Below are 22650 nucleotides of genomic sequence, written 5' to 3'. Positions count from 1 at the left end.
AAAAACATATATTTGCCTCACGTTGAACATAAGTGTCCTTAGACAAGATTTCCTTAGTACCACTCTCGCAAACCCATTAGTATAAAAAGATTCTTAATATATTTAATATATTTTTATTTGGCTCGAATCAATTTGAAGGTTTTGCCAACGAGCTCAAAACCGAACCAATTCAGTTTGGATTCAGAAAAATGAACTCAATCCTACTCAAAATGCTAATTCAACCCAACCCAACCCTTATAGTTCAGGTTGGGTTGGTCCGGGTTGTCGGGTTGAATGTACACCCCTACTTCGCACGTGTCATACGTTTGTTATGTGTGATGTGATTATAATATGCTATGCCTATGATATGATACGTTTATGATATGACATGATATGCTTTAGAATATGATACATGTTGTAACATGATATATTTTATGATATGACATGATGTGACACAATGAATGATATGAATGACATGCGATAGGATGTTTCGACATGATGCACAACCTCGATACATGTTTTGAAACCTATGATAAAAATGATTGAAGAGGTTGTTTTACATGATTTAATGAATGAAAATGTTGGAACATCATGTACAATTATATGTTACATGCATTGGAAAATTTCTCCTTTTACGATGGTAGGGACGTGTATGTTATGAAAAAGAAAAATAATCATTATATTTATCATAATGCTGCGATGATCACTATTCCTACCAAGTGTCCAGCAACAGCACTAGACAATGCTAGCCCAACCAGGAAAGGAGCCCAAGAAGTGTGAGAACCGACGGGTGGGTCTATACTCGCATGTGTGGGTTGTGTAGAATAGTAAACATGCATACAATTACCCACTTAGGATAGTCGCCTAAGGGAATACAAATTTAAAAGATAAGATAGGTTCCACCCATGATTGTGTGTGCTTGCATCTACCCAATAGTGGGGTCACTTACTGACTATTTCTTAAAATACTCCAGTCACGTGCTACTCTTATTTTTCAGGTAAAACTAAGACTCCCCTGTACTGCTGATGGTGACATTACAATTTAGAAAACCATGACACATGTATAAGTTAGCTGTATTTAAATTTGTAGACTATAGGTTAGGATAGGGTATTTTTGTTTTATTTTAGTATAGAGTATAAATTTATGACAATGTTTTATGATTATGTTTCAAATGATTATTTCCACATAAAATGATTACGTTATGTATACAGTAGCGACTTTAAGTCAAGTAGAATCTAGGGTCGTTACAGAAAGGAAATGGTGTCATTCGGCGATTGAATTAGGTCCCTCCAACTCTACTAAATTGGTTTTGATATTTTTATCCTATTTGAATATTTCGAGTATGGATTTTGATTTCATTTCAATGGTAACATTTGTATTATGTTTGAGATTAAATTAAACCTAATGGATTAAAATAGGAGTTTTCTAATGAGAGTGACACATATTTCTCTTTGTATTTCTTCTTTTGTTCTCCAATTGAGTGTGTGAGTTGTATGTTGAGTATTATTGCATCAGAGAATTTACACCTTGAGCAAATGATTGTAAAAACAGTGTTTTTACATGATGATCGAGATGAGGAGATCTATATATAGCAACCGAAAAAGTTTGTAGTTTCAGGTAAAGAACACTAATGTGCAAGCTCAATAGAAGCTTGCACGGACTAAAACAAGCACCAAGATAGTGGGTACAAGCCGTTTGAGTCCTTAACGTGTAAGAGTGGTTTCCACACGAGTGAAAAGGATTAGTGTTGTTACTTCAAGAAATACACTAGTTCTTATGTGTTTCTACTCTTGTATGTGGATGATCAGATAAATCATCTGTAGGTGCTAAGCATGTCTTCCGTATTTGAGATGAAAGATTCTTAGGATGATGATTTCTCGAAATAGATCTACTGGCATATTAAATCTGTCCCAGGAGTAATAACGGACAACATGTCCAAATTCAGGGTGAATGATGTTAAACCCAAGATTACCCTTTTGGCAAATCGTGTTAAATTGTCAATGGAGAAATCACTCGAGACAATTAAAGAGTGTGAGCCCAAGAGAACGTTAAGAAGTTCTACAAGATTTTGTAGTCGTGAGTTTTAAGTTTTATTTTATCCTTAATTTTTCACCACAAATTAATTTTGAAAGATTGATTATTAATTCTATTAATTAATTAAAAATTAAATTAGTTTCAATATATAAGTTAATTAAAAAAATATACTAAAGGTTTATGGATGAAATTGTAATATTTTGAAAATAGTGATAATTGAAAATTAAATTAAAAAATTAAATCTTATTTGGAGGAGAAAAACCAAATCGAACCGGATTAAAATTAGAAAGCCGGACAGATGTCAACCTGTACGGAGACTTTAAATGTCGAGTGTGGATTAGGGTTTAGAATTTCACTTCAGTAGTTGAGGTATCCACCGGCGACAGTCCAATGGCAGAGCATTCCGCGCCGCCCGCTGACCAACTCGCCGCCGTCACCTTGAACGACGATGCTCCCACTTACAACTCTCTCAAAGCCGAATTCTCTGACCGCGTTCCGATCCGTTCAATTGTCTCCCGGCCCGATGGCGGCGCAGGCCTTGCCGGCCAGAAGGTTCGCGTTGGTGGCTGGGTCAAAACCGGAAGAAAGGCCGACAAGGATGCGTTTGCCTTTCTCGAGTTGAACGACGGCTCTTGCCCGCAGAATCTCCAAGTGATCATCGAAGCGTCTTTGGCGGATCTTGGCCAGATTGTCCCTACTGGAACCTGCGTTGTTGTCGATGGCGTCTTCAAGCTTCCTCCACCGGGTAAGCACCAGAAAGTCGAGCTTCGGGCTGATGCTGTCGTTCATGTCGGTCCGGTTGATCCCGCTCGGTATCCTTTACCGAAGACGAAACTCACTCTCGAGTTTCTAAGAGATTTCGTCCATCTCCGCCCTAGAACCAACACGGTAAAAGAAATTGAAATTGTCTTCCGAATTTGAATAATTAGAAATTGAATCAGATTATTTCGATTGGGGTTTTCACATTTGTGGATTTCATTTATTACATTTTTCTGCAACAACACAAATCCACGAGCTCATGTTTTCTCTACGATTACAGATATCTGCGGTTGCTAGAATTCGAAATGCACTTGCATATGCCACACACACATTTTTTAACAAGCATGGATTTCTTTATATTCACACACCAATTGTCACCACAAGCGATTGTGAGGGTGCTGGTGAAATGTTTCAAGTTACGACATTATTGAGTGAGGCTGAAAGGTTAGAAAAGGAGTTGGTTAAGAACCCACCTCCATCGGAAGCAGAAGTAGATGAAGCAAGGCAAATTGTCAAGGAGAAAGGAGAAGCTGTTGCCAAGCTGAAGGCATCTAAAGCTAGCAAGGAGGAAATTGGTGCTTCTGTTATGGAACTGAAGAAGGCAAAGGAGAATGTTTCTAAGCTGGAAGAGAGAGCAAAGCTTAAACCAGGCATTCCGGAGAAAGATGGGAAAGTTGATTATGCAAAAGATTTCTTTGCTCGACAAGCATTTTTGACTGTTTCGGGCCAGCTGCAAGTCGAAACATATGCCTGTGCTCTTAGTAGTGTATACACCTTTGGACCGACCTTCCGTGCCGAAAATTCTCACACTTCAAGACATCTTGCAGAGTTCTGGATGGTTGAGCCTGAAATTGCATTTGCAGATTTGCAGGTTTATTTACTATGCTTAAATTTTGTTCCTAGTTATATTCTTTTCTGCGTACTCAATTGGAATTGGGTTCATGTCTCTGGCTTAGAAGATTGACTACGTATAACTATCAAAAGACACAATACCTTTGACATTTTATCTTGTAGTGGATGCTTTATGTTCTAGGATCAGTTTATCTCCTCTTTTAGTTTTGTAATTAATTTCTATAAGAAAGCCATTTTGGTTGGCCTAGTGGTCATTCGTTAATAACTAACGATCGGAGGAAATGGGTTCAAGCCATAGTTTTGATCTTGTGCACAATCTGGCCTTTCCTTAAGAACTCTAATTGAGAAGAAGCTGCTAGAGGGCTTGGTTTAAGTTTGCTGTGTTCTCTGTAACTACTATGCAATATGGCAATCAACCATGGAACTGGTTAGGATAGGAATAAGAAAAGCAACGGAACTCTGCAAATAGGGGTCTAGTTCTCTTTTGTTGATTGTATGCTCTTCTTCTAGAGTTTTAATTGAATTAACCTTATGTGACATCTTTTCTATAATTGTTTGAAGGACGATATGAATTGTGCGGAGTCCTACGTGAGATTTTTGTGTCAATGGTTACTTGATAACTGCCTAGATGACATGCAATTTATGGCCGACAAGTACGACCGAACTTGTATTGATCGTCTCAAACTGGTCTCTTCAACCCCTTTTGTTCGAACTTCCTATACGGAAGCTGTTGAAATACTTGAAGAAGCTGTAAAGAAGGGTAAGGTGTTTGAGAACAAAGTGGAATGGGGGATTGATTTAGCTTCAGAGCATGAAAGGTTTGTGAACTCCGATGCTTTTCATTTACATTCCACTTGAAACAATGGTGATTATTTTTCTACTTCCTTGCTCAGATACTTGACTGAGGTAGTGTTTAAAAAGCCTGTCATTGTCTATAACTATCCAAAAGGAATCAAAGCATTTTATATGAGGCTCAATGACGACTCGAAAACTGTAGCTGCAATGGATGTTCTTGTACCAAAGGTAGTTAAGTTATCTGTGATTTGTTTCATCATTTTTGACCTTTTGTTTGGAAAAGCATTGAATTCTTGGCTCTATTGAAGGTTGGGGAGTTGATTGGTGGAAGCCAAAGGGAGGAGCGGTACGAGGTTATTCGTGACAGGTAGAAGAACAATACATAGTGTTCCTATTGTTTCCCCTTAGAGTGAAATTTTGAAGGCTGAATTCTTTTTCCCTGCAGGATCAAGGAGATAGATTTGCCACTTGAGCCATACGAATGGTATCTCGATCTGAGACGATACGGGACAGTGAAGCACAGCGGTTTTGGCCTCGGCTTCGAGCGAATGCTTCTTTTTGCCACTGGCATTGACAACATCAGAGATGTTATACCCTTCCCCAGATACCCAGGACGAGCAGACCTATGATCATATATATTTACACTAAAGAGATATGTTGTTGGGTTTTAATTTATGCTCATAAATTTTGGATTGGTGGGTTTATTTTATACAGAAACTATTGCATTTCAAATGACTTAAATTGGTTTGATGTGTTAGATATTTTGGTACTAACAGATTTTAATTTGTTTACAGAGAAGATTGTAAAAAGAATGTAAAAGTGGATCAATGTCACAACAAGAGTCTGTTATGGGAGCGATTACTTCTACATTCATTTCACGTAAGACCCTAATTTTGCTTATGAATTTTTCGTTGAACTTTACTCGAATTTATTCCTTTTAGATTCATTCACTTTTAGCATTTTAAGGATTAAAATGAATATTTTTAAAGTTTAGAATATAATTAAAGCTAACTTCAGAGGTAGATGGGTTGTAAAGTATTTTTTTTTCCCCTTTTAGAGAATATATAACCCTTTTAATTGATGGAGAAGGATTTAGGATCGTTCACCATTACAGTCTCGATAGGAGGAAAAGAATTGGGGCGAGCCTATGTGATTTGGGAGCGAGCATAAACATAATGCCTCTATCAATTTACAAAAAGAGGTGGGTATTAGAGAATCTAGACACACAACAGTAACACTGTAGCTAGTAGACCGTTTGATTGCCTACCTTGAAGGAAAAATGAAGATATATTGAGTATAAACATAATACCTTTATCATTATTTTGGACTACGCAGATCATTTTAAGTAGATCATTTTTTAAAGTTGGTGGAACTCTAGTAGATGCATACAAGGGCACAATTATATTAAGCATGAATGACCAACCAATAAAATTTAACATGAACGAGGGTATGAAGTATCCACAAAGCCCCCTAGGGTCGATGGTGTCCTCCTTATAATAAGTTTTAAAATATTTCTAATCTTTCTAGAGTAGACATTGTTTTGGCAAGTGATCATACTGCCCTGTAGTGCATCTGTTGAATATTCGATTGACATCAAATTTCGTTATCTTTCGTATAGACGGACATAATTCAAGATTTGCATGTCAAAACTTATATCAAAATTTCAACTTCTAAGATTATGACTCGGGGCCCTACGCAGCCCTCTCTAAATTTCTCTTCAACACTCATGTCGCTTCGTTTTCTCCAACCTTGCTTATGTCTCAGCTTTGCTTTAATGCACTCTTCTTGGTGTGTGGTTGATGCATTGTCCATCTCGATCACATTAGGCCACTTGTCTTGTTTTGATCCTCACATGGCTAGATAGGTGCCATTTGAGAGTCCACACTTTGTGTTGTGTCCGCATGTGGGGGCCACAACCTATGGTCTTCATAGTGAGGTTAACTTAAACTAGTCATTTTCCTTGATGAGTTATTCAATGGCACGATTCGTGGATTATGACTCTCCCACTTAATCTCAATATTGTCCCAACGACGATCCAAATATAGGATTGGGTGCTAACTTGATTCGCTGAACTTTATCGCTCCCCATAATAAATACGAAAACCTGTGCACTATTTACGGGCTATCCCATTATCAAACTTTATTTCGGTCTCCGAGATTCGCAACATAAACACTGCTGCCTAATGGTTATGGGCTATCCTAGTGGGAGTTAACTTGTCCATTTCTTAGAATCGATATGGGACTCACCAGACAAACCATAACAAAACTAGCATCGGCATTCCACACCTTGGCTAGGGGAGTGTGCCCCGAACGTGGCCAAACTTTGGCCTCAATGGCCTCAACCATCATATTATTTGAGCCGTACAAAGATATGTATGACAACATTTCATGGTTAAGGCCACATTCCTTTATCGTTGCAAAGTTGGCTTGTGTATCACGACATTTTCTTGTCATGATCACATCTCTTTTTCAGAAGCAAGGTCTGGAAGCTTGTAACATAACTCCGTATTGGCACTACACTTCAACCAACTTCTCATTTGCCCACCTTTATGTGAAAAACGTGCATTGACACTTCTCTAATTTTGTTGCAATTTTATTCTTCAAGTCACTCACGTGTAGCCTGATGTTCTCTTTCTCGGGCAAGTGCTAGTCTTGACACTCTTATGAAGCCACCCACCCTTATTGAGTATTTCTTAAAATACTCATTCCAAAAGGCAAGACACTTCTACACATTGATGATGACATTGTACTAAAGACCATGGTTTTTTTTCTCATTGTTCTTTTAATATTTTTTCTTTGTCTTATTTTAGTTTACTAAACACATAAGTCCATGACATCGTTTTATGAAATTATTTATGTACATGGTATTGGTTCAAACAATAAATTTGGGTTGATTTGGTCAAATTAAACTAATTTGAGCCGACAAACCAACCCAATTTATAAAATTTTAATTTATTTGAATTCATTTTTAATTTATTTGAATTCAATCTAAAAGGAGGAATTTGTAATGGGAAGAGTCGGTCAAATAACCCATCATTCATTTTCTCTTGTATACTACCAAGCCAAGTAAGGCAAGTAAAGCTAAGCAACTCAAAAAGATTCAAGAGAACAATTTTTTTTATGGTGCATTTTAAAGTTTTTCTCTTTAAAATTGTGAGATTTAGAGTATATTATTACGTTTACAAAGTAGTGGTGTTAGAATGAAGGGTCACGTTGAGTTGACGAAGAAGTAGAGGTGTTAGAATGAAGGGTCACGTTGAGTTGACGAAGAAGTAGAGGTGTTAGAATGAAGGGTCACGTTGAGTTGACGAAGAGGTAGAGGTAGAGGTCACGTAGATTTCTAAATAATTTTCTACAACTACATGTGCTAGATGATAAGTTGATAGAAAAGAGAGAGAAAGTTTCTTTCGCTTTTGATATAGTAGGCCCACACGTGCCCTTATAATTGCAACATTGTGCCTAAAAGCGTCCCCCGTAATGTAGAAACATATATCAAAATGTACTATGATAAATTTTTATGTTTTGAGCTATTGAAAGCTACTTAGACGTAAAATATATTAAAAAAAAAAATAATGTATTTTGGGAATGCGTCATTCCATCCATTTTCATTAAGAAATATTGATGAGCATCAAGACCATCAGACCACTCGAGCTTGTCTATACAAATTTACGTAATCATTATTTTCTCACATTTATTGCGAGAAGCCATGGATTTACCTGCTAAAGGAAAAGATTTCTGCATCCAAGTGTTTCTAGACGTTGAAAGCAATAGTGGAAAATAAAAACTTGAAGGTGAAAATATAAGTCACCTTAGAGAAAATGCATTTTTGTGGGTTACAGTTAGAACTCCCAAGTCTTTATACAAACCTGTAAGCAAGAAGATAAATATCGACATTTCCAATACTTCAAATGAATACGCATTTAAATTGCTGTCATTCGATTGAATCGCTTCTTTCTTCCACTCTCTCAATGCTCGATTAGAATAACTAAACTTTATGTGCATGGTTCGGAATCACGGAATCTTCACAATAGTATGATATTGTCCACTTTGGGCATAAACACTACCAATGGAGATGTATTCCTTACTTATAAACTCATGATCATGCACTTAATTCAGCCATGTCAATACAATCCTCAAGTGTCGAACAACGAAATTGCTAGCCTCGAAGGTGTAGTCGAAAGTGACTCATGTGTCGAACAAAGGGTGTACTTTGTTCGAGGGCTCCGGAGAAAGAAGTCGAGCCTCGATTAAGAGGAAGCTGTACGAGAGCTACATAAATCTCAAGCGGTACTTTGTTTGAGAATTGTTGAGGATTGTGGGAGGAAGTCCGAAATTGACTAATTTATGGAATGATAATGGGTTTATGAGTTTATAAGTACGGAATACATCTCTATTGGTACGAGGTCTTTTGGGGAAGCCCAAATCAAAACCACAAAACTTATGTACAAAGTGGACAATATTATACGTCGCGATTCTTAACAGAGATTTCAAAACATTTCATGGTTGTAATTATTGGTAACGATAGAATGCGGTGGCTATAAAAAGAAAGAGGTAGGCAGGCATGGTTCTGGGAAGTCAACTCCAATAGAGTTGCATCGGGATCTCATCAGTTTCATGCACGTATCTCACTGTCCACTTGCCCAGAGTTGTGGCTAATGAGCAAAGAAAATGAATTTTATTGGAAAGCTGGGAGATGTTAACGAGGCCAGCAGTTTTTCTTTGTTTTTTCCATTCTTCTTATTCTTTATACCCTTTTTGAGTCTTAATAAGAACCTCAATGAAGTCAAAAGGACATTCTTGAGAAGCATTGACAAAAGTTCAAAGGGAAGAAAGTCTAAGAAAGTTTCAAGCTCAGGTAAATGGCCTGAAATGTTCACACCTAATGGAGTTTCTTTACAACTTATGAATCAGTATCAGAGCCTAAGAAACTCACACCAAAGTAAATCATCATGCTTGGGCTCTGGAGCTTCATGAATGGAATCACATCAAACGAAAACATTCATAACATAATCAATCAAATGAAGAAAGCAGCCTAGCCAAGCCAAGAAATTTTGATTCCAGAAGCAGGTATTAACACAAATGTTCAAACCATCAAAACGTATCCAGAGAATGAACGCTTTCATCCATTTCCTTACCTGTTCTAATTCCTTATCATGTTTTCTCTAAATCTACTTCAAACCGATTTCTATTCTCTTCACCTAAAAACCTTACATCCGTTGCTATCATTCATTCATCAAGTATCAAATTAATTGGAAAAAGCAAAATAAATTCCTGGAGAGGCAAACAATGGCAGAAAGGACAACGATAAGAAAATTCACAGAGAGAGGTGAAGAACATACCTGGAAAAGAAACCATTGAAACTGGTGCATTGGAGGGGGCCGCGCGAACGCAGGCCCCCGCTGCCACAAATTATGACGTAGGCTCTGCCGCTTTGGGCAGACCTTAGACGGGCACCCCTCCTTTATGTGCAATGGAGGTCACCAATCTAGGCCATGGACCTGCTTGATCGCCCATTGACCTCGTCCAGGTAAGTATGTTTCTTGGCTTGCTAGTGTCTTCTATTTATAGTGATCTGATGCTTTCCTGCCGCTAAATTGAGCGATGTGGGTCTTTTCTTATCATAACTTGAGAAACAACGAGTTTATTGATTTTGTTTGGAGTTGAATATAAATGCCCTTAATTTTGAAATTGAAGTATGTGTGAGATTTCGATTTCATAGTTGAATTCAATTATAAAGAAAATTAACACATGGACTCTAGCATGATTAAATCATAAATTTAGTTTATGATATGTCGTATTTGTGTTTAATTGATCCATAAATTTTAAAATGAATAGATTCCGTTGAAATATTTGAAACGCAGTAATCCTTATCGCCTCGAGACTTAGATTAGGCTCGTGGAGCTAATATTTAGCGTCTTGGAAAAGAGAGATAAGATTTAAACGGCCTAGAAATTCTTACAAACCTTGTAGACCTCCACGAAACCAATGATGACTAAAGTAGTTCTTCAGATTGATAGTAGTGTGATAGTGTTTACGGACCTTCCACTACCCTTTCCACTCCTATAACAAGCTAGGCACATGGCAGCAACGATAATGTGAGCTTCAGCATTGTGGAATGGCCAATGGTCTCCTGAATATGGCCATTGTGCTATAAACCCCTTCTTGAGAGAAGAGCGTGGGACTACGTTGGATAGCCTAGCAGCTAACCCGAGCTAACCAGAACATGAGGATCACATACCCCAAGCTTAGGTGACTCTATGGTCATAAGGGATGGTCTAGCCAACCTCCTTTGGATGATGTTTAGAGTAGAAATTATCATATCGGCTCACTAAATTTTATGAGGTCTTGCCTCAAATAAGGTCACCTGTCATTCACTGCGTAAGCAAAGTAAGCTGCCAAGGTTAAAAAGAAGAAAGATTGTAGCAACTCAACAAGAAAAGGTAGCCTCACGACCTAAAATTTTCTACTTAATTTAAGGTCGCTACTGTATACATATCATAAATATTAAATGTGGAAATACTTCATTTAAACTTTCATAAAACATAACATTGAGCTTAAAACACAACCATGAACTTAGTGTTTCGAAAACACCTTTAAAAACGACACAACAAAAGGCTAAATAAAATAAATTAACGTTTAAATTGAAAACATTATATCCTAGTCTAAGTCTAAGAAAATAAATACGACTACCCTATGCATGTGTCATAGTCTCGAGTTGCGATGCCATCGTCAGCCGTGCAGGAATGTCTTGCCTTAACTTGAAATAGAGGTAGCACGTGGCTGGAGTATTTTAAGAAATATTCAGTAAGTGACCCTACTATTGGGGTTAAATGCAAGAACATGCGAATGCAATGACGGGACCTATCATCTCAGTCTAGTTTCGTACGACATTATTCTAATGGGTAGCTTGGATGTGTACCATATACTTTACACACAGCCCATACGTGCAGGTATGGGCTCACCAGATCGTTCGCACACCACTGGGCCCCTTTTCTAGTCGGGGGAGCCTACTCTAGTAGCTCTCCTTATGCCGACACCCATTAGAATTAGTAACCGTCACAACAGCATTATGTAAAACATAATGATACTTCGTCGACCTAGTAGATATACACGTCCGTACCCTCATGATGGAATAGGGGTATCCCCCCATGCATGAGGCCCCAACATTTTTCCATTTTCATTATCATTTAATACAACCCCGCTAACGTTCTATACATATCATATCGTTTTTCTTATCATTTCACATATCGTTCATCATTCGTATCATATTATTTCTCATTCTTCAGTTCTCATATCATAAATAATTCTAACGGAGTTATATTTCATGCAATTTATCATGATTTCATGTAATTCATACATGTTGTACACACACAATTTAGGAGGCATAACATAACGTCTCATACTTTTAACATAACATGTCAATTTATCACATATCTCGTAATAACATATTTCATATAATATGACAACATATATGTACATATCTGTCATTCACATGTCGTATCATAATCATATCATATCGTAAACGCTTCATGGTCATATCGTTCCCTAACTTATCATGGTCATATCGTTCCCTAACTTATCATAGTCTTAATGTTCTTATACCTATCACAGTCATGTCGTTACATGAACGTATCTTAGTCATATCATCACAAGAATGTATCCTAACACTATCGTTCTATCAATTCTATCAATCTATCACACACATATCCTTTCTATCCATAAGCTAACCGTATTCTTTTATCAATCTCTCATATCCATAGCACTTCGGTACCTTTCTATCCATAAGCTAACCGTATTCTTTTATCAATCTCTCATATCCATAGCACTTCGGTATGTAACCTAACCTTAACGTTTCATGAACATATCTTACTCACAAACATAATATATAAAATAGGTCCCACCGAGATTTGAACTCGGGTTACTGGATTCAGAGTCCAATGTCCTAACCACTAGACCATGAGACCACAAATATTTACAAGATCAGTGTGTAATAAATCTCAGAACTTTAAAAAATAAATAGAACTTAAAAAATGACTAATGTATCTTTTTTCAGCTTCGTATTTACTAGGGTTTAAACATATTAAAATTACTTAAATTATTAGATCATACGTACAATTATTCTACAATTCTTTTTCTACGAACATAAAAAGTTGGAAAAGAAGTATTTTTAGAAAAAAAAATTTGAAAGAAAAATTAAAATAGAGAATTTTTCTATTTTAGTTAAACTTGGTAGGGGAATTTCAAGAATTGAACTTAAGACCTCTCACACTCTACGCACTTTGAGTACAAGTTAATAAAATATAGATTGTGAACGCTTTCAAAAATTATCTCTTCTAGCTTTGTTCGGACCAAAGGGCATATGATTCTCCTTCCAGTTATGTCGTAGTGACATGTGGCGCAATTAGAAGGGTCGTAGGTCACTAATTCGATGGAGGCAGTATGGTTGGTTGGTTGTGGATATTGAACCAATTAACCCACGGGTTCGCACTTGCCAACCAAACGCTGACACATGCTGCATAGTAGCCTAGCTGGAGTTCCTCACCGTTTAGCTGACACACGTCTCCATCAATCTCCAACTATCAAATTTAGTGATTTTGTGGTTGGAATAGTTTAGTTGGCTAGGGTGTGTGGCACTTAACCGCAAGGTTATATGTTTAAAAACCCTCCTTCTAACATTTTTCATATTTATTTTTTGTGAATGCCTATCAAATCCTTATCTACCTCTGCATCCATATTTGAATCTTAAGACTAACAGTCTTCGTTACATCAAGCCGACTTTTCCTCCACCGATCTCCACGGTAAGAACTTTAGCCTCATATTATCACTATATTTATTTACCTATCTTAATCTCATTTTGTTCCTGCATTTTTCTATTTGCGATGTAGGTATCTGTCCCCCACTTGAAGGGTTAGTAAAAAAAAAACGAGGTACGACCAAATGTGAGCCAATAAGTTTGACTTAGTAAAAGAAGTTTTTTTGACAAACTTTAGGAGAAATTGTTAGCCGTCATCATCTTGTGGAGCAAATAAAAGAAACTTGTTAGTGATTTGTTTAGGATAACAGTTAATACTTATTAATTCTTGACAAGTTAATAGTCCTTAGAGGTAAGCTTTATTTACTGTCCATAATACTCAAAATTGAAGATTTTATTAGCTTTAAGGGAATAAATGGAGTATGTTTAATTAAGGAGTCGAGGCCTAATTTTCCTCCGACCGAGGAAGAATCGCGTTCTAGACTCAGTTGCAGTTCGAAGAAGAAAATTTAAAATTAACCTCAACCGTGTCAAGTGTCTTCTCAAATTCATTTCTCTAGCTTAAGTGAAGTATAAGGGAAACTTTGTTGAAAGAAAGGTGGCCTAACAGTTCCTGTATCGTCCTACCCAATAACCACACCCCTCTGGGTTTGCTCTGTCAACAAAGTGAGTTTCCTCCCAACTTTGGACGACCATAACCTATGATGTAGTCAATGAACTGGTAAAATACCAATCCCAAAATCTTATTTGACACTTCATCTTTAAGTTTCATAAAGGAATTGAGGGGAGAAATGCCTTAGAATGGGCTGGCGAAAGCCATTTTCAGACGAGAACAAATTTTTGTCCCTTCTTGGTTTTTTATTAAATTGAACCCCTTCAGAGATTGTTCTCACAAAGTTAACCATGGTTCTAGAAACTAGACTCACTAAGGAGGCTACCAAAGAAAATTTGGAGGTCGATTACCAAAGCTCAAAAAATGAGGCCCCAAACACAAGACATGAGGTAAGTAGCAATTTTAACTTTTCGCAAGAAATACCGGTAGAAATCACTTGAAGACTATATGAACCTTAAATTAGGTATGAATTAAGAAAACACTTAGAATTATGAGTTAACCAAATTGCTTTGAATTTAAGTAACGTTAAACCGACTAAATTTTTAATTTTGACCATATCATGGCATGTTGAGATTGTGTATGAAATTTGGTGTACATTAGACGAGAGGGAGTAGCTAAACCAAAAAATGGTGTAAAATGACACTAATACCCCTCTTGCAAATTTACCTTGTTTATGACTTTTAAGACCCCTATGTAACGTGAGACTTCTTACATAATCTTATGGTAACTTTATCAAGATACTAGTAAGTGTTCATGCTCATTGGACCACGTTAGCTTGCCCTTTAGCTTTTACCTAAATTAAAACCGTTAAGTTTTAAGCCTACCATGTGGTATTATGTACAAGCCTAGGTTCACTAACAATCCATGTGCCAAGAATGAACCTGGGATTATTTGAATAACGGATTCTTGCCTAGAAGTAACCATTATCTCCCATCACGAGGTTGTTGTGCTCCAAAAGCGGAATAAATGTACTCACAACACCAAGGAACAAAATTACACAAAGAGACACCAAGATATTTACATGGTTTGGAGAGAAGAAGTTTTCCTACATCCACGAGTAGCAACCAATCACTAATAAACAAAGTGAATACCTCACTATCACACTACAAAGCCTCTCACCAATATGTCACTCAAAAAATACAATGTGACACCCAAAACTCTCCCAAATCTCGACATTAAATCTGGATATATAACTAAATCTGGTATGACTAAATCTAATTCAAATAACTCAATCAAATCTAATCCAAATAACCAAATCAAATCAAAACTTATGACAATTTATAACAGAGGTATACTACGAGACCCTTATTTAGTTTTTAGTTGGGATGCCCTGTATTTTGTATCATGAGCAAGATGTTATGAAGGGCCTCCTCTTTCCCTTATCTAGATGAGATGACCTTTACCAAGATTCAATAGAAAGATGACATAATCATGATAGCACCACTCATGCATTCATCGAGAGAGAATTAAAGGTTACTTTAAGGAAAGGTTTTTGGGATCGACATATAATAAGATGACTCCTAAGTGTCCATCACCTAAAAACATAATAAAAAATAATATCCTAGCTTAAGGTTGTGATTAAAAGCCTAAAAGTAGGCTACTTATTGATTTTTTTTTCCTCATTCCATGTTTATCATTTTTTTTAGGTAATTATTGAGTTGTTCTTTTGAGTCCGCTTCTTATTTTTTTGTTTGAAATGGGTCGGTATAAATGTTACTTCAATATAATAATAGTACATACGTAAGAACTTATCTGTAATGTAATATTATCCCATGAAAATACAAGGTTATTAATGCGATCTTATGACTATAATTAGGCATTATGTAAATGGAACATTCGTATCTTATGACTATAATTAGTCATAGTCATTATGTAAATGGAACCTTCCTACCTTATGACTATCATTAGTCATTATGTAAGTGTAACCTTAAGTAAACAAGAGTCTTAAAATACCTTACTATTTGTCACAATCGTTCTTTTCTTGGCAAGGGATTGTGCGGCACTCACTTCTCAACAACAAGTAAATTAAGTCAATTCGTTTGCGAGTCACCTACGGCCAGGCAACGTATGCTTGAGCCTCTAGCCTTGATTTAAGAAGGTTTTAGAAAACGGGGCAAAGATATTTTCAAAAGAGATTTTGAAAGCAAGATTTAATGAGAGATTGAAAATGGTGTTAGATAGCATGCAAGCAAAGGAAACAACAGCATAGTATATAACTATTTGGGTAGGGAGAAGTTGACAACTAAACACCATCAGTCTAGATTATCATCCATCCAAAATTTATAGTCAACTAAAAATAAATGAAGCTTGATTATTTTTTAACGGGGCATGAATTGCAACATCTTGTGATAATTTGAACAATATTTTCTTCACATCATCCTTGAAGTTTATATTGCGTGATTGATGCCTTGGTTCATTCATATCATTCTCTACTTCTTCAAGAGAACTCGTCCTCGAATCTATTTGTGAAACTTTGCTGTAAAAATAAGTTAAAGAAAATACAAGGGACCTCAATACTCTCTCACAGGTATACACTAAAGGAATTTTAGGTCCCTCTTTTTTGCAGTCATTTACACAAATGAAGCTATCCGTCTCACCTCTCAAAATTGGTTTTTAAACTAGGGTGGATTATAAGCTAAAAAAAAAAAAAACGAAAGGAAACATGTAACGACCCTAGATTTTCTACTTAACCTAAATTCGTTACTATATATGTATATTTAATGTGGAAATACTTCATTAAAAACTTTATAATCAAAACATAACCTTGGTCTTACATGTTTCTTAAGGCTTTTAAATAAAATTATAAAAAATTTAAAATAATGAAAATAACATAAAATAAAAATGTCCTATAATAACGGTTGTAACGAATCAGGATTTAAAATTTTAAAAAAAATTCCAGTCGCAGAAAAACCTACGAGTTTTCTGGCGACCGTCAAGTTTCACAGATCCCACGAAAAGACAACCCACGCCCCCTCCAAACGTCAACCCTCGTCCCCATAACACCTACAAACAAAGAAAAGAAAAAAAAAAAATACAAGAGAGAGAGTTATCGAGAAACGCCGGCGAATTTCTAGTTTTTCTCGACGAGTCCCAAACCACTCGAAACTGAAGCCAAATGCTCAGTTACCATCACGAGAAATCCCCAACGAAAGCACAGTAACTTAAGGTATGTTTTGTGCCTTTTTTTTTTTTGTTATATGCATCGTTGATACGTGGAAATCACTACAAGGGGAGTAAGATTCGGATTACCTTGTTGATCGAATATCTCAAGGCAATAATATTGTTTGAGATTCAAATCACTCCACAAGCAATATTGATCATGTCTAGCTTGAATGATTCTTGTTGATCAAATTTCTCAAGGCAAGAACATTTGTTTGAGATTCGAATCACTCCACAAGCAAGATCGATCATGTCTAGCTTGAATGATTCTTGTTGATCAAATATCTCAAACACTTGTTTGAGATTCGAATCACTCCACAAGAAAGATTGATCATGTCGAGTTTGAATGATTCTACATGCAACCTAAACTATATATAAAAATAAACTTAGTCATTGGCTAAAGAGAGCACAAATGCTTCTTTTACTATATTTTACAAGTCTACTTACAAATACAACGTACATGCTTTATATAGCCTCAAAATTAAACTATTAAATGCATTAGTTGTAACCTTCATACTTAATGGTATAATTGTAACCTAGTAAAATAAAAAGGATGAAATACAATAAATCTAAATTATTCTAAATTGTAATCCACCCAAAATTTATAACATTACTTCATTCTTGCATGAATTTAAATATCTTTTTGACAATTTCAACAATATTTTCTTCACATCTTCATTGAACTATATTGTATGATTGATGTCTCTTGGTTCATACCAGTCGTCGTCGGTAATCGAAGTCGAAAAATTGAGTTTTTCTAAAGGTTCTTAGATATGTGAATATAGGTCCTTTTAAGCTCAGGAACTCCGGGAAAGGAAATAGGAAAGGCAAAGAGAGAGAAAGAGAAAGAAAAAGAGGAGAAAAGACGTTGGAAAATGCCGCAGAAAAGAGAGTGAAAGTTTGCCGGAAAAACGCGCAGGAATCGGGTAATGAAGAAGAAGTCCATCGGATCCGGGTCGAACACGATCCATAACCCACAACCAACCATGTCAGTCCAGCCCAATCTCTGTCTGCTCAGCCCAACGTGTAACGAACCAAACTTGAGGCCAAACCAATCCAGCCCGTGAACTCGAGGCCCAAATTCCGATTATGCCCAGAAGCCCACGGTTCAAGTGAACCAACCTGTCAGTGACCCGAGAGCCAACCCGAACCTGCGACCCGAACCAGCCTTGACCCGACGCCACCGGCACTACGTTGCGTGTTCTACTGCTACCACATGGCACATAGTGACACAGGCGGTCTCTTGGCTCGACTCGACCTTCCTCCAGCGACCCTCCAACGGCTCCTCCGGCAACTCCCATGAAGGGAATGAACTCTTTATCCACATATCGGAAGCATTGAAACCATTTTGATTTTTATTATGAATTAAAACAAAAGCAATAAATACGAGAGTAAAAATTCTATCTTTGTAAAAACCCTAGCTTGCAAGTCTTTGAAGTTTAGTAGTCAGAGATGGTAGACAGAGATGTCATTTCAAAAGGTTAGTAGTCAGATTTACCTTTTTTTTTTTTTTTTTTTTTCTTTCTTTCTTTCTGCAAAGGATATTAGCAATTATTTAGATCTGAGTTAGAAATTTAGAAATTATCTGTTGCAATGATCTTAATTAGAAATTATATGTCCTAGCGAGGGTCCATGAAAATTGATAAAAAAAAAAAAGAATAGATAGATAAGGAGGAGAGAAAGATAGGGAAAAGAAAGATCTGGATACATATTCAAATAAAAATAAAATCTAGCAATAGAATTAAAATATGAGACAGAGAGGAAAAGGGAAGAGAGAAAGATTGGAAGACAGATCAAATAAAAATAAAAAATACCAAATTTGGAAAACATAATAAAAGAGATTTTCACAGGAAAGAGAGGAGATTAGATTTGGAAACAGTAAAGTTAAAGAAAATCTGGTGAGTAGAATTAAACCCATTGTAATAAACTGCCTAAAAGAATGAAACTAATTAAAAGAATTAAATTTAAATTGATTAAAATAATTAGATATGGAAGTAGAATTGAAAGGCTAAACAGAATTAGAGTCGAAAGAAACAGGAAAAAAAAACAAAGAGAGAGGATTTTAGGAAAGAAAAGAAAGTTAGAACAGTTTGAAGATGTCAAGTACGGTTCATATGGCAATGACAAAATTAAAAGGCAAAACAGAATTAGGGTTAAAAGAAAGAAGAAAAAAAACAACAGAGAGAGGATTTTAGGAAAGAAAAGAAAGTTAGAACTGTTTGAAAATGGTAAGTACCGTAGATAGAATTAAAATATGACATAGAAGAGAAATAAGTGATAGAAGAAGATATGAGAAATTGTTGTATTGGTATCTATAGGATATAACATTAAATGTTGAATTATCCAAGTCACTTGAAATATTAATAATATTGACATATTATTAATTTAAGTTTTAAGTTTTACTATCCTATATAATTTAGAAACAATGAAAACATGGAATTCGATTTTTATTGAGACCGTTTAGAGCAGTTTTTCACACGGTTAGTTGGATTATTAATTAAAATGTGAAATACTAACAAAATGTGACGAACGATGCGATAGGAAGCAAACCTTGGCAACATTTGGTGTAGTTCTCGAGAAATGGGAGCTTACGTAAATAAATTAGGGAATTCTTCGGCTAAGGCCAACCAGGTAAGTGGCCTTACTATAGGATAGGCTAAAAATTGTATGAGTTATGATGATGTATGAACTATGTCGTACGATGCGGTATATGACTTATGATGATGTATGATGTATGAGTTATGATGATGTGTGGGTTATGATACCTGATGATGTGCTCAGTATATATATATATATATATTTTGATGAATGTCGTACTTGATATGTTTGATGCACTTTGTGGCAATATGATGAGTATGATGATTGCGTGACGTTTACCTTAATATGATGATGTTTCCATATTGAGCATGCTATATGATAATGAGTGTCATATTGCATCATGTCGTTAGATCGACATAGGACACAACCCTAAGAGCGTGAAAATGATATTAATATAAATATCCACGAGTATGTGTTACCTAGAGTAACAAAGAGATGAGACTAGAGGGTTGTGTCAGAAGAGACATTATGATGGATTTAGAGGGACCTCATGCATATTGTATGTTCATAAGCATAGGGCTACTTCCCCTAGAGATGATGAGTGCGGACGCGCACCATATGATGAGCGCGAATGCGCATAGGTGCGAATGCACACAGATGAGGGTATTCATGAGGCGCATGACACTATGGGGTTCCGCTGACCTCCGGACGTCGCTACAGATTAGCTTGACCAGAGGGTCCAGGGGGTGTGCGAGCGCCCTGGGGATTCACACTCGCACGTGTGAGTCGTGTGTAGGGAAGTACTACACATCCAATTTATCCGAGACTGGAGGCCACCCCTAAGATGATTAGAGATAGGTCCCTAAATCATGATTGCATGTGTTTGCATTTGCATGGCCCCCTATAGTGGGGCCACTTACTGAGTATTCTTTGAAATACTCAGGCCGTGTGCCACATCATTTTTTAGGTAAAGGCAGGGCGCACTTGTACGGAGGACGGCGACATCGCGAGCAGAGACTGTGGCACTTGCATAGGGTAGACTCATATTTAAATTTCTAGTCTTAAGTTAGAATAGGTTGTTTTGCATTTAATTGTTTTAAATTATTTTGTATTTGTTTTTGTTTTCTCTAAATTTCAGTATTTCATATTTAAACACGTAAGACCATGGCTGTGTTTTCAGAGAAGAAGTTGTTTTAAACGTTTTTTTGAAATTTTCGTTATCAATTATGTTCATGTAAGAGTTATATTTTCCGCATTATAGATGAGCATGAGACGTTAGTAGCGACTCTGAGTATGTGGAAATTTAGGGTCGTTACAGTTGGTATCAGAGCTCTAAGTTTTAGATTCTGTAGACTAGCCTACAATGTAGGCTTGGCACGTTCCATGGTCCCAACGTCGATGCCCCGTCACCGTCAGGTACGTCTTGCACAAGATAAGAAAATAGAAACGTTTTCAAACTTGCATGCATTTTTATGTTAATGTTACTGAAATTGTTGTGATATTTCACGTATTTATTTAAGAGCATGATGTGATGTGTTGCATGCTGAGTGATTTTGTTTGCAATATGATGTGAACTTAGTAGATGTGATGCATAGCATAATTTCATAGGTAATGAGCCTTAGACTTAAGAGATGCTATCTTGGTTTCTAGAACCATGCTGCCTAGACCATGCGAAAGAGTAAGACGAGGAAGGGGACGACCTCTTATAAGAGATAGAGGACGAGATGAGGCTGAAGAGAGCCCACCTCGAGAGGGATCAGAGATAGGGTTTGAATTAGAACCCTTATTGTATGTATGGTCGGAAAGCAGCCCTGAGAGGGTAGACGTAGTAACTAAGGATAGAGTAAAGAATGATCAAGCAATAGTAGCTGACCAAACTTTAAGCGTAGTTCTAATAGTAGTAAAGATGACCGACTTCAAAGTACTTCTAGGCATGGATTGACTAGTTGCAAACCATGCTATTATAGAATGTCGCAAAAAAAAAAAAAAGGTGATATTCTCACCATCGGTGGGACCTAGCTTTAAATTTAAAGGCACAAATACCGGGGCTACCCCCAAAGGTAGTCTCGATGATGAAAGCAAAGAGATTAGTCCAACAATGTGGTTGGACTATATTAGCATGTGCCGTAGACGTAAGAGGAAAAGAAAAGGCCCTAGAAAACGTGTCCATCGTAAATGAGTTCCCAAATGTGTATCCGGATGACCTACCTGGAATACCCCCTTCTCGAGTGGTCGACTTAATCATCGAACTCGAGCCGAGAACTGAGCCTATTTCTAAAGCACCTATCGCATGGCGCTAGCAGAGTTGAAAGAACTCAAGGCGCAATTACAAGACTAATGGGAAAAAGGGTTCATTCGACCTAGCATAATCCCCTGAGTTGCGCCAGTGTTTGTTCAAAAGAAAGATGGATCGATGCATTTGTGCATCGATTACAGAGAGTTAAATAAGAGAACCATAAAGAACAAATATCCTCTGCCTTGAATAGAAGACTTATTCGATCAACTCAGAGAGGCAACGATATTTTCTAAGATAGATCTGCGATTAGGTTACCATTAAATAAAGAGTAAAGAAAAAGACGTACTAAAGACAGCATTCAAGACAAGGTATGATCGCTACAAGTTCGTTGGGGGTGTCATTTGGCCTCACCAACGCTCCAGCTTTGTGAATGGAGTTAATGAATCGAGTGTTCAAGGACTGTCTAGACACTTTTGTGATCGTGCTCATTGATGACATCCTAGTATACTAAAAAACAAACTTGGTACACCAGGAACACCTCTAAAATGTCCTAGCCACCCTAAGAAAGAACAAGTTGTATGCCAAGTTCTCACAGTGTGAATTTTGGTTATGATAAGTTTTTTTCCTAGGATACGTGGCGACAAAGGATGGAGTATCCGTAGATCCTACTAAGATTAAAGCGGTCACAAAGTAGGAACGCCCAACTTCGGTAACACCAGTACAGAGTTTCTTGGGACTAGCGAGATACTATCGAAGGTTCGTGTAGCACTTCGCTAGAATAGCCTCGCCTTTGACACAGCTAACGAGAAAAGGGGTACCATTTATATGAAATGACGCTTGTGAGGCAAGCTTCCAAAACCTAAAAGAGAGATTGGTAACCGTCTCGGTACTCACAGTACCCGAAATCTCAGAAGAGTACGTAATCTATAGTGAC

General features: G+C 36.9%; 1 protein-coding gene, 1 long non-coding RNA gene and 2 other non-coding genes across 4 annotated transcripts; 1 reads left to right on the top strand and 3 right to left on the bottom strand.

Moving 5' to 3' along the window:
* The first annotated feature begins 2362 nt into the window (after nt 1–2362).
* On the top strand, nt 2363–5299 carry LOC111461633 (asparagine--tRNA ligase, cytoplasmic 1-like). The gene is made up of 6 exons (XM_023105232.1): nt 2363–2901; nt 3053–3643; nt 4186–4442; nt 4518–4647; nt 4728–4786; nt 4865–5299. Exons 1-6 carry the CDS (start codon nt 2404–2406, stop codon nt 5046–5048), a joined length of 1719 nt encoding a protein of 572 aa, XP_022961000.1. The 5' UTR covers nt 2363–2403; the 3' UTR covers nt 5049–5299.
* A 4104-nt stretch (nt 5300–9403) lies between these two features.
* On the bottom strand, nt 9404–9937 carry LOC111461635. Its single transcript, XR_002713616.1, has 2 exons — nt 9758–9937; nt 9404–9616 (listed from the first exon to the last, which is right to left on the bottom strand). It is a non-coding gene; the product is annotated as an uncharacterized LOC111461635 (long non-coding RNA).
* LOC111461870 lies at nt 9790–9953 on the bottom strand. Its single transcript, XR_002713655.1, has one exon. It is a non-coding gene; the product is annotated as a U1 spliceosomal RNA (small nuclear RNA).
* Nucleotides 9954–12310: 2357 nt separating this feature from the next.
* On the bottom strand, nt 12311–12382 carry TRNAQ-CUG. Its single transcript has one exon. It is a non-coding gene; the product is annotated as a tRNA-Gln (tRNA).
* Nucleotides 12383–22650: the final 10268 nt, after the last annotated feature.

Source organism: Cucurbita moschata, unplaced genomic scaffold (assembly GCF_002738365.1).
Source record: "Cucurbita moschata cultivar Rifu unplaced genomic scaffold, Cmos_1.0 Cmo_Scf00025, whole genome shotgun sequence".
NCBI lineage: Eukaryota > Viridiplantae > Streptophyta > Magnoliopsida > Cucurbitales > Cucurbitaceae > Cucurbita > Cucurbita moschata.
The sequence above is the reverse complement of the archived record's forward strand: the minus strand, read 5'-3'. Positions and strand labels throughout refer to the sequence as shown.

What these genes read in the sequence shown, in the direction of transcription:
- LOC111461633 (XM_023105232.1), top strand. Translation starts at nt 2,404, where the DNA reads ATGGCAGAGCATTCCGCGCCGCCCGCTGACCAACTCGCCGCCGTCACC. An exon ending in TTAGCTTCAGAGCATGAAAG is followed by an intron (nt 4,443 to 4,517) that starts GTTTGTGAACTC and finishes TTCCTTGCTCAG; the next exon opens with ATACTTGACTGAGGTAGTGT. An exon ending in TACGAGGTTATTCGTGACAG is followed by an intron (nt 4,787 to 4,864) that starts GTAGAAGAACAA and finishes TTTTCCCTGCAG; the next exon opens with GATCAAGGAGATAGATTTGC.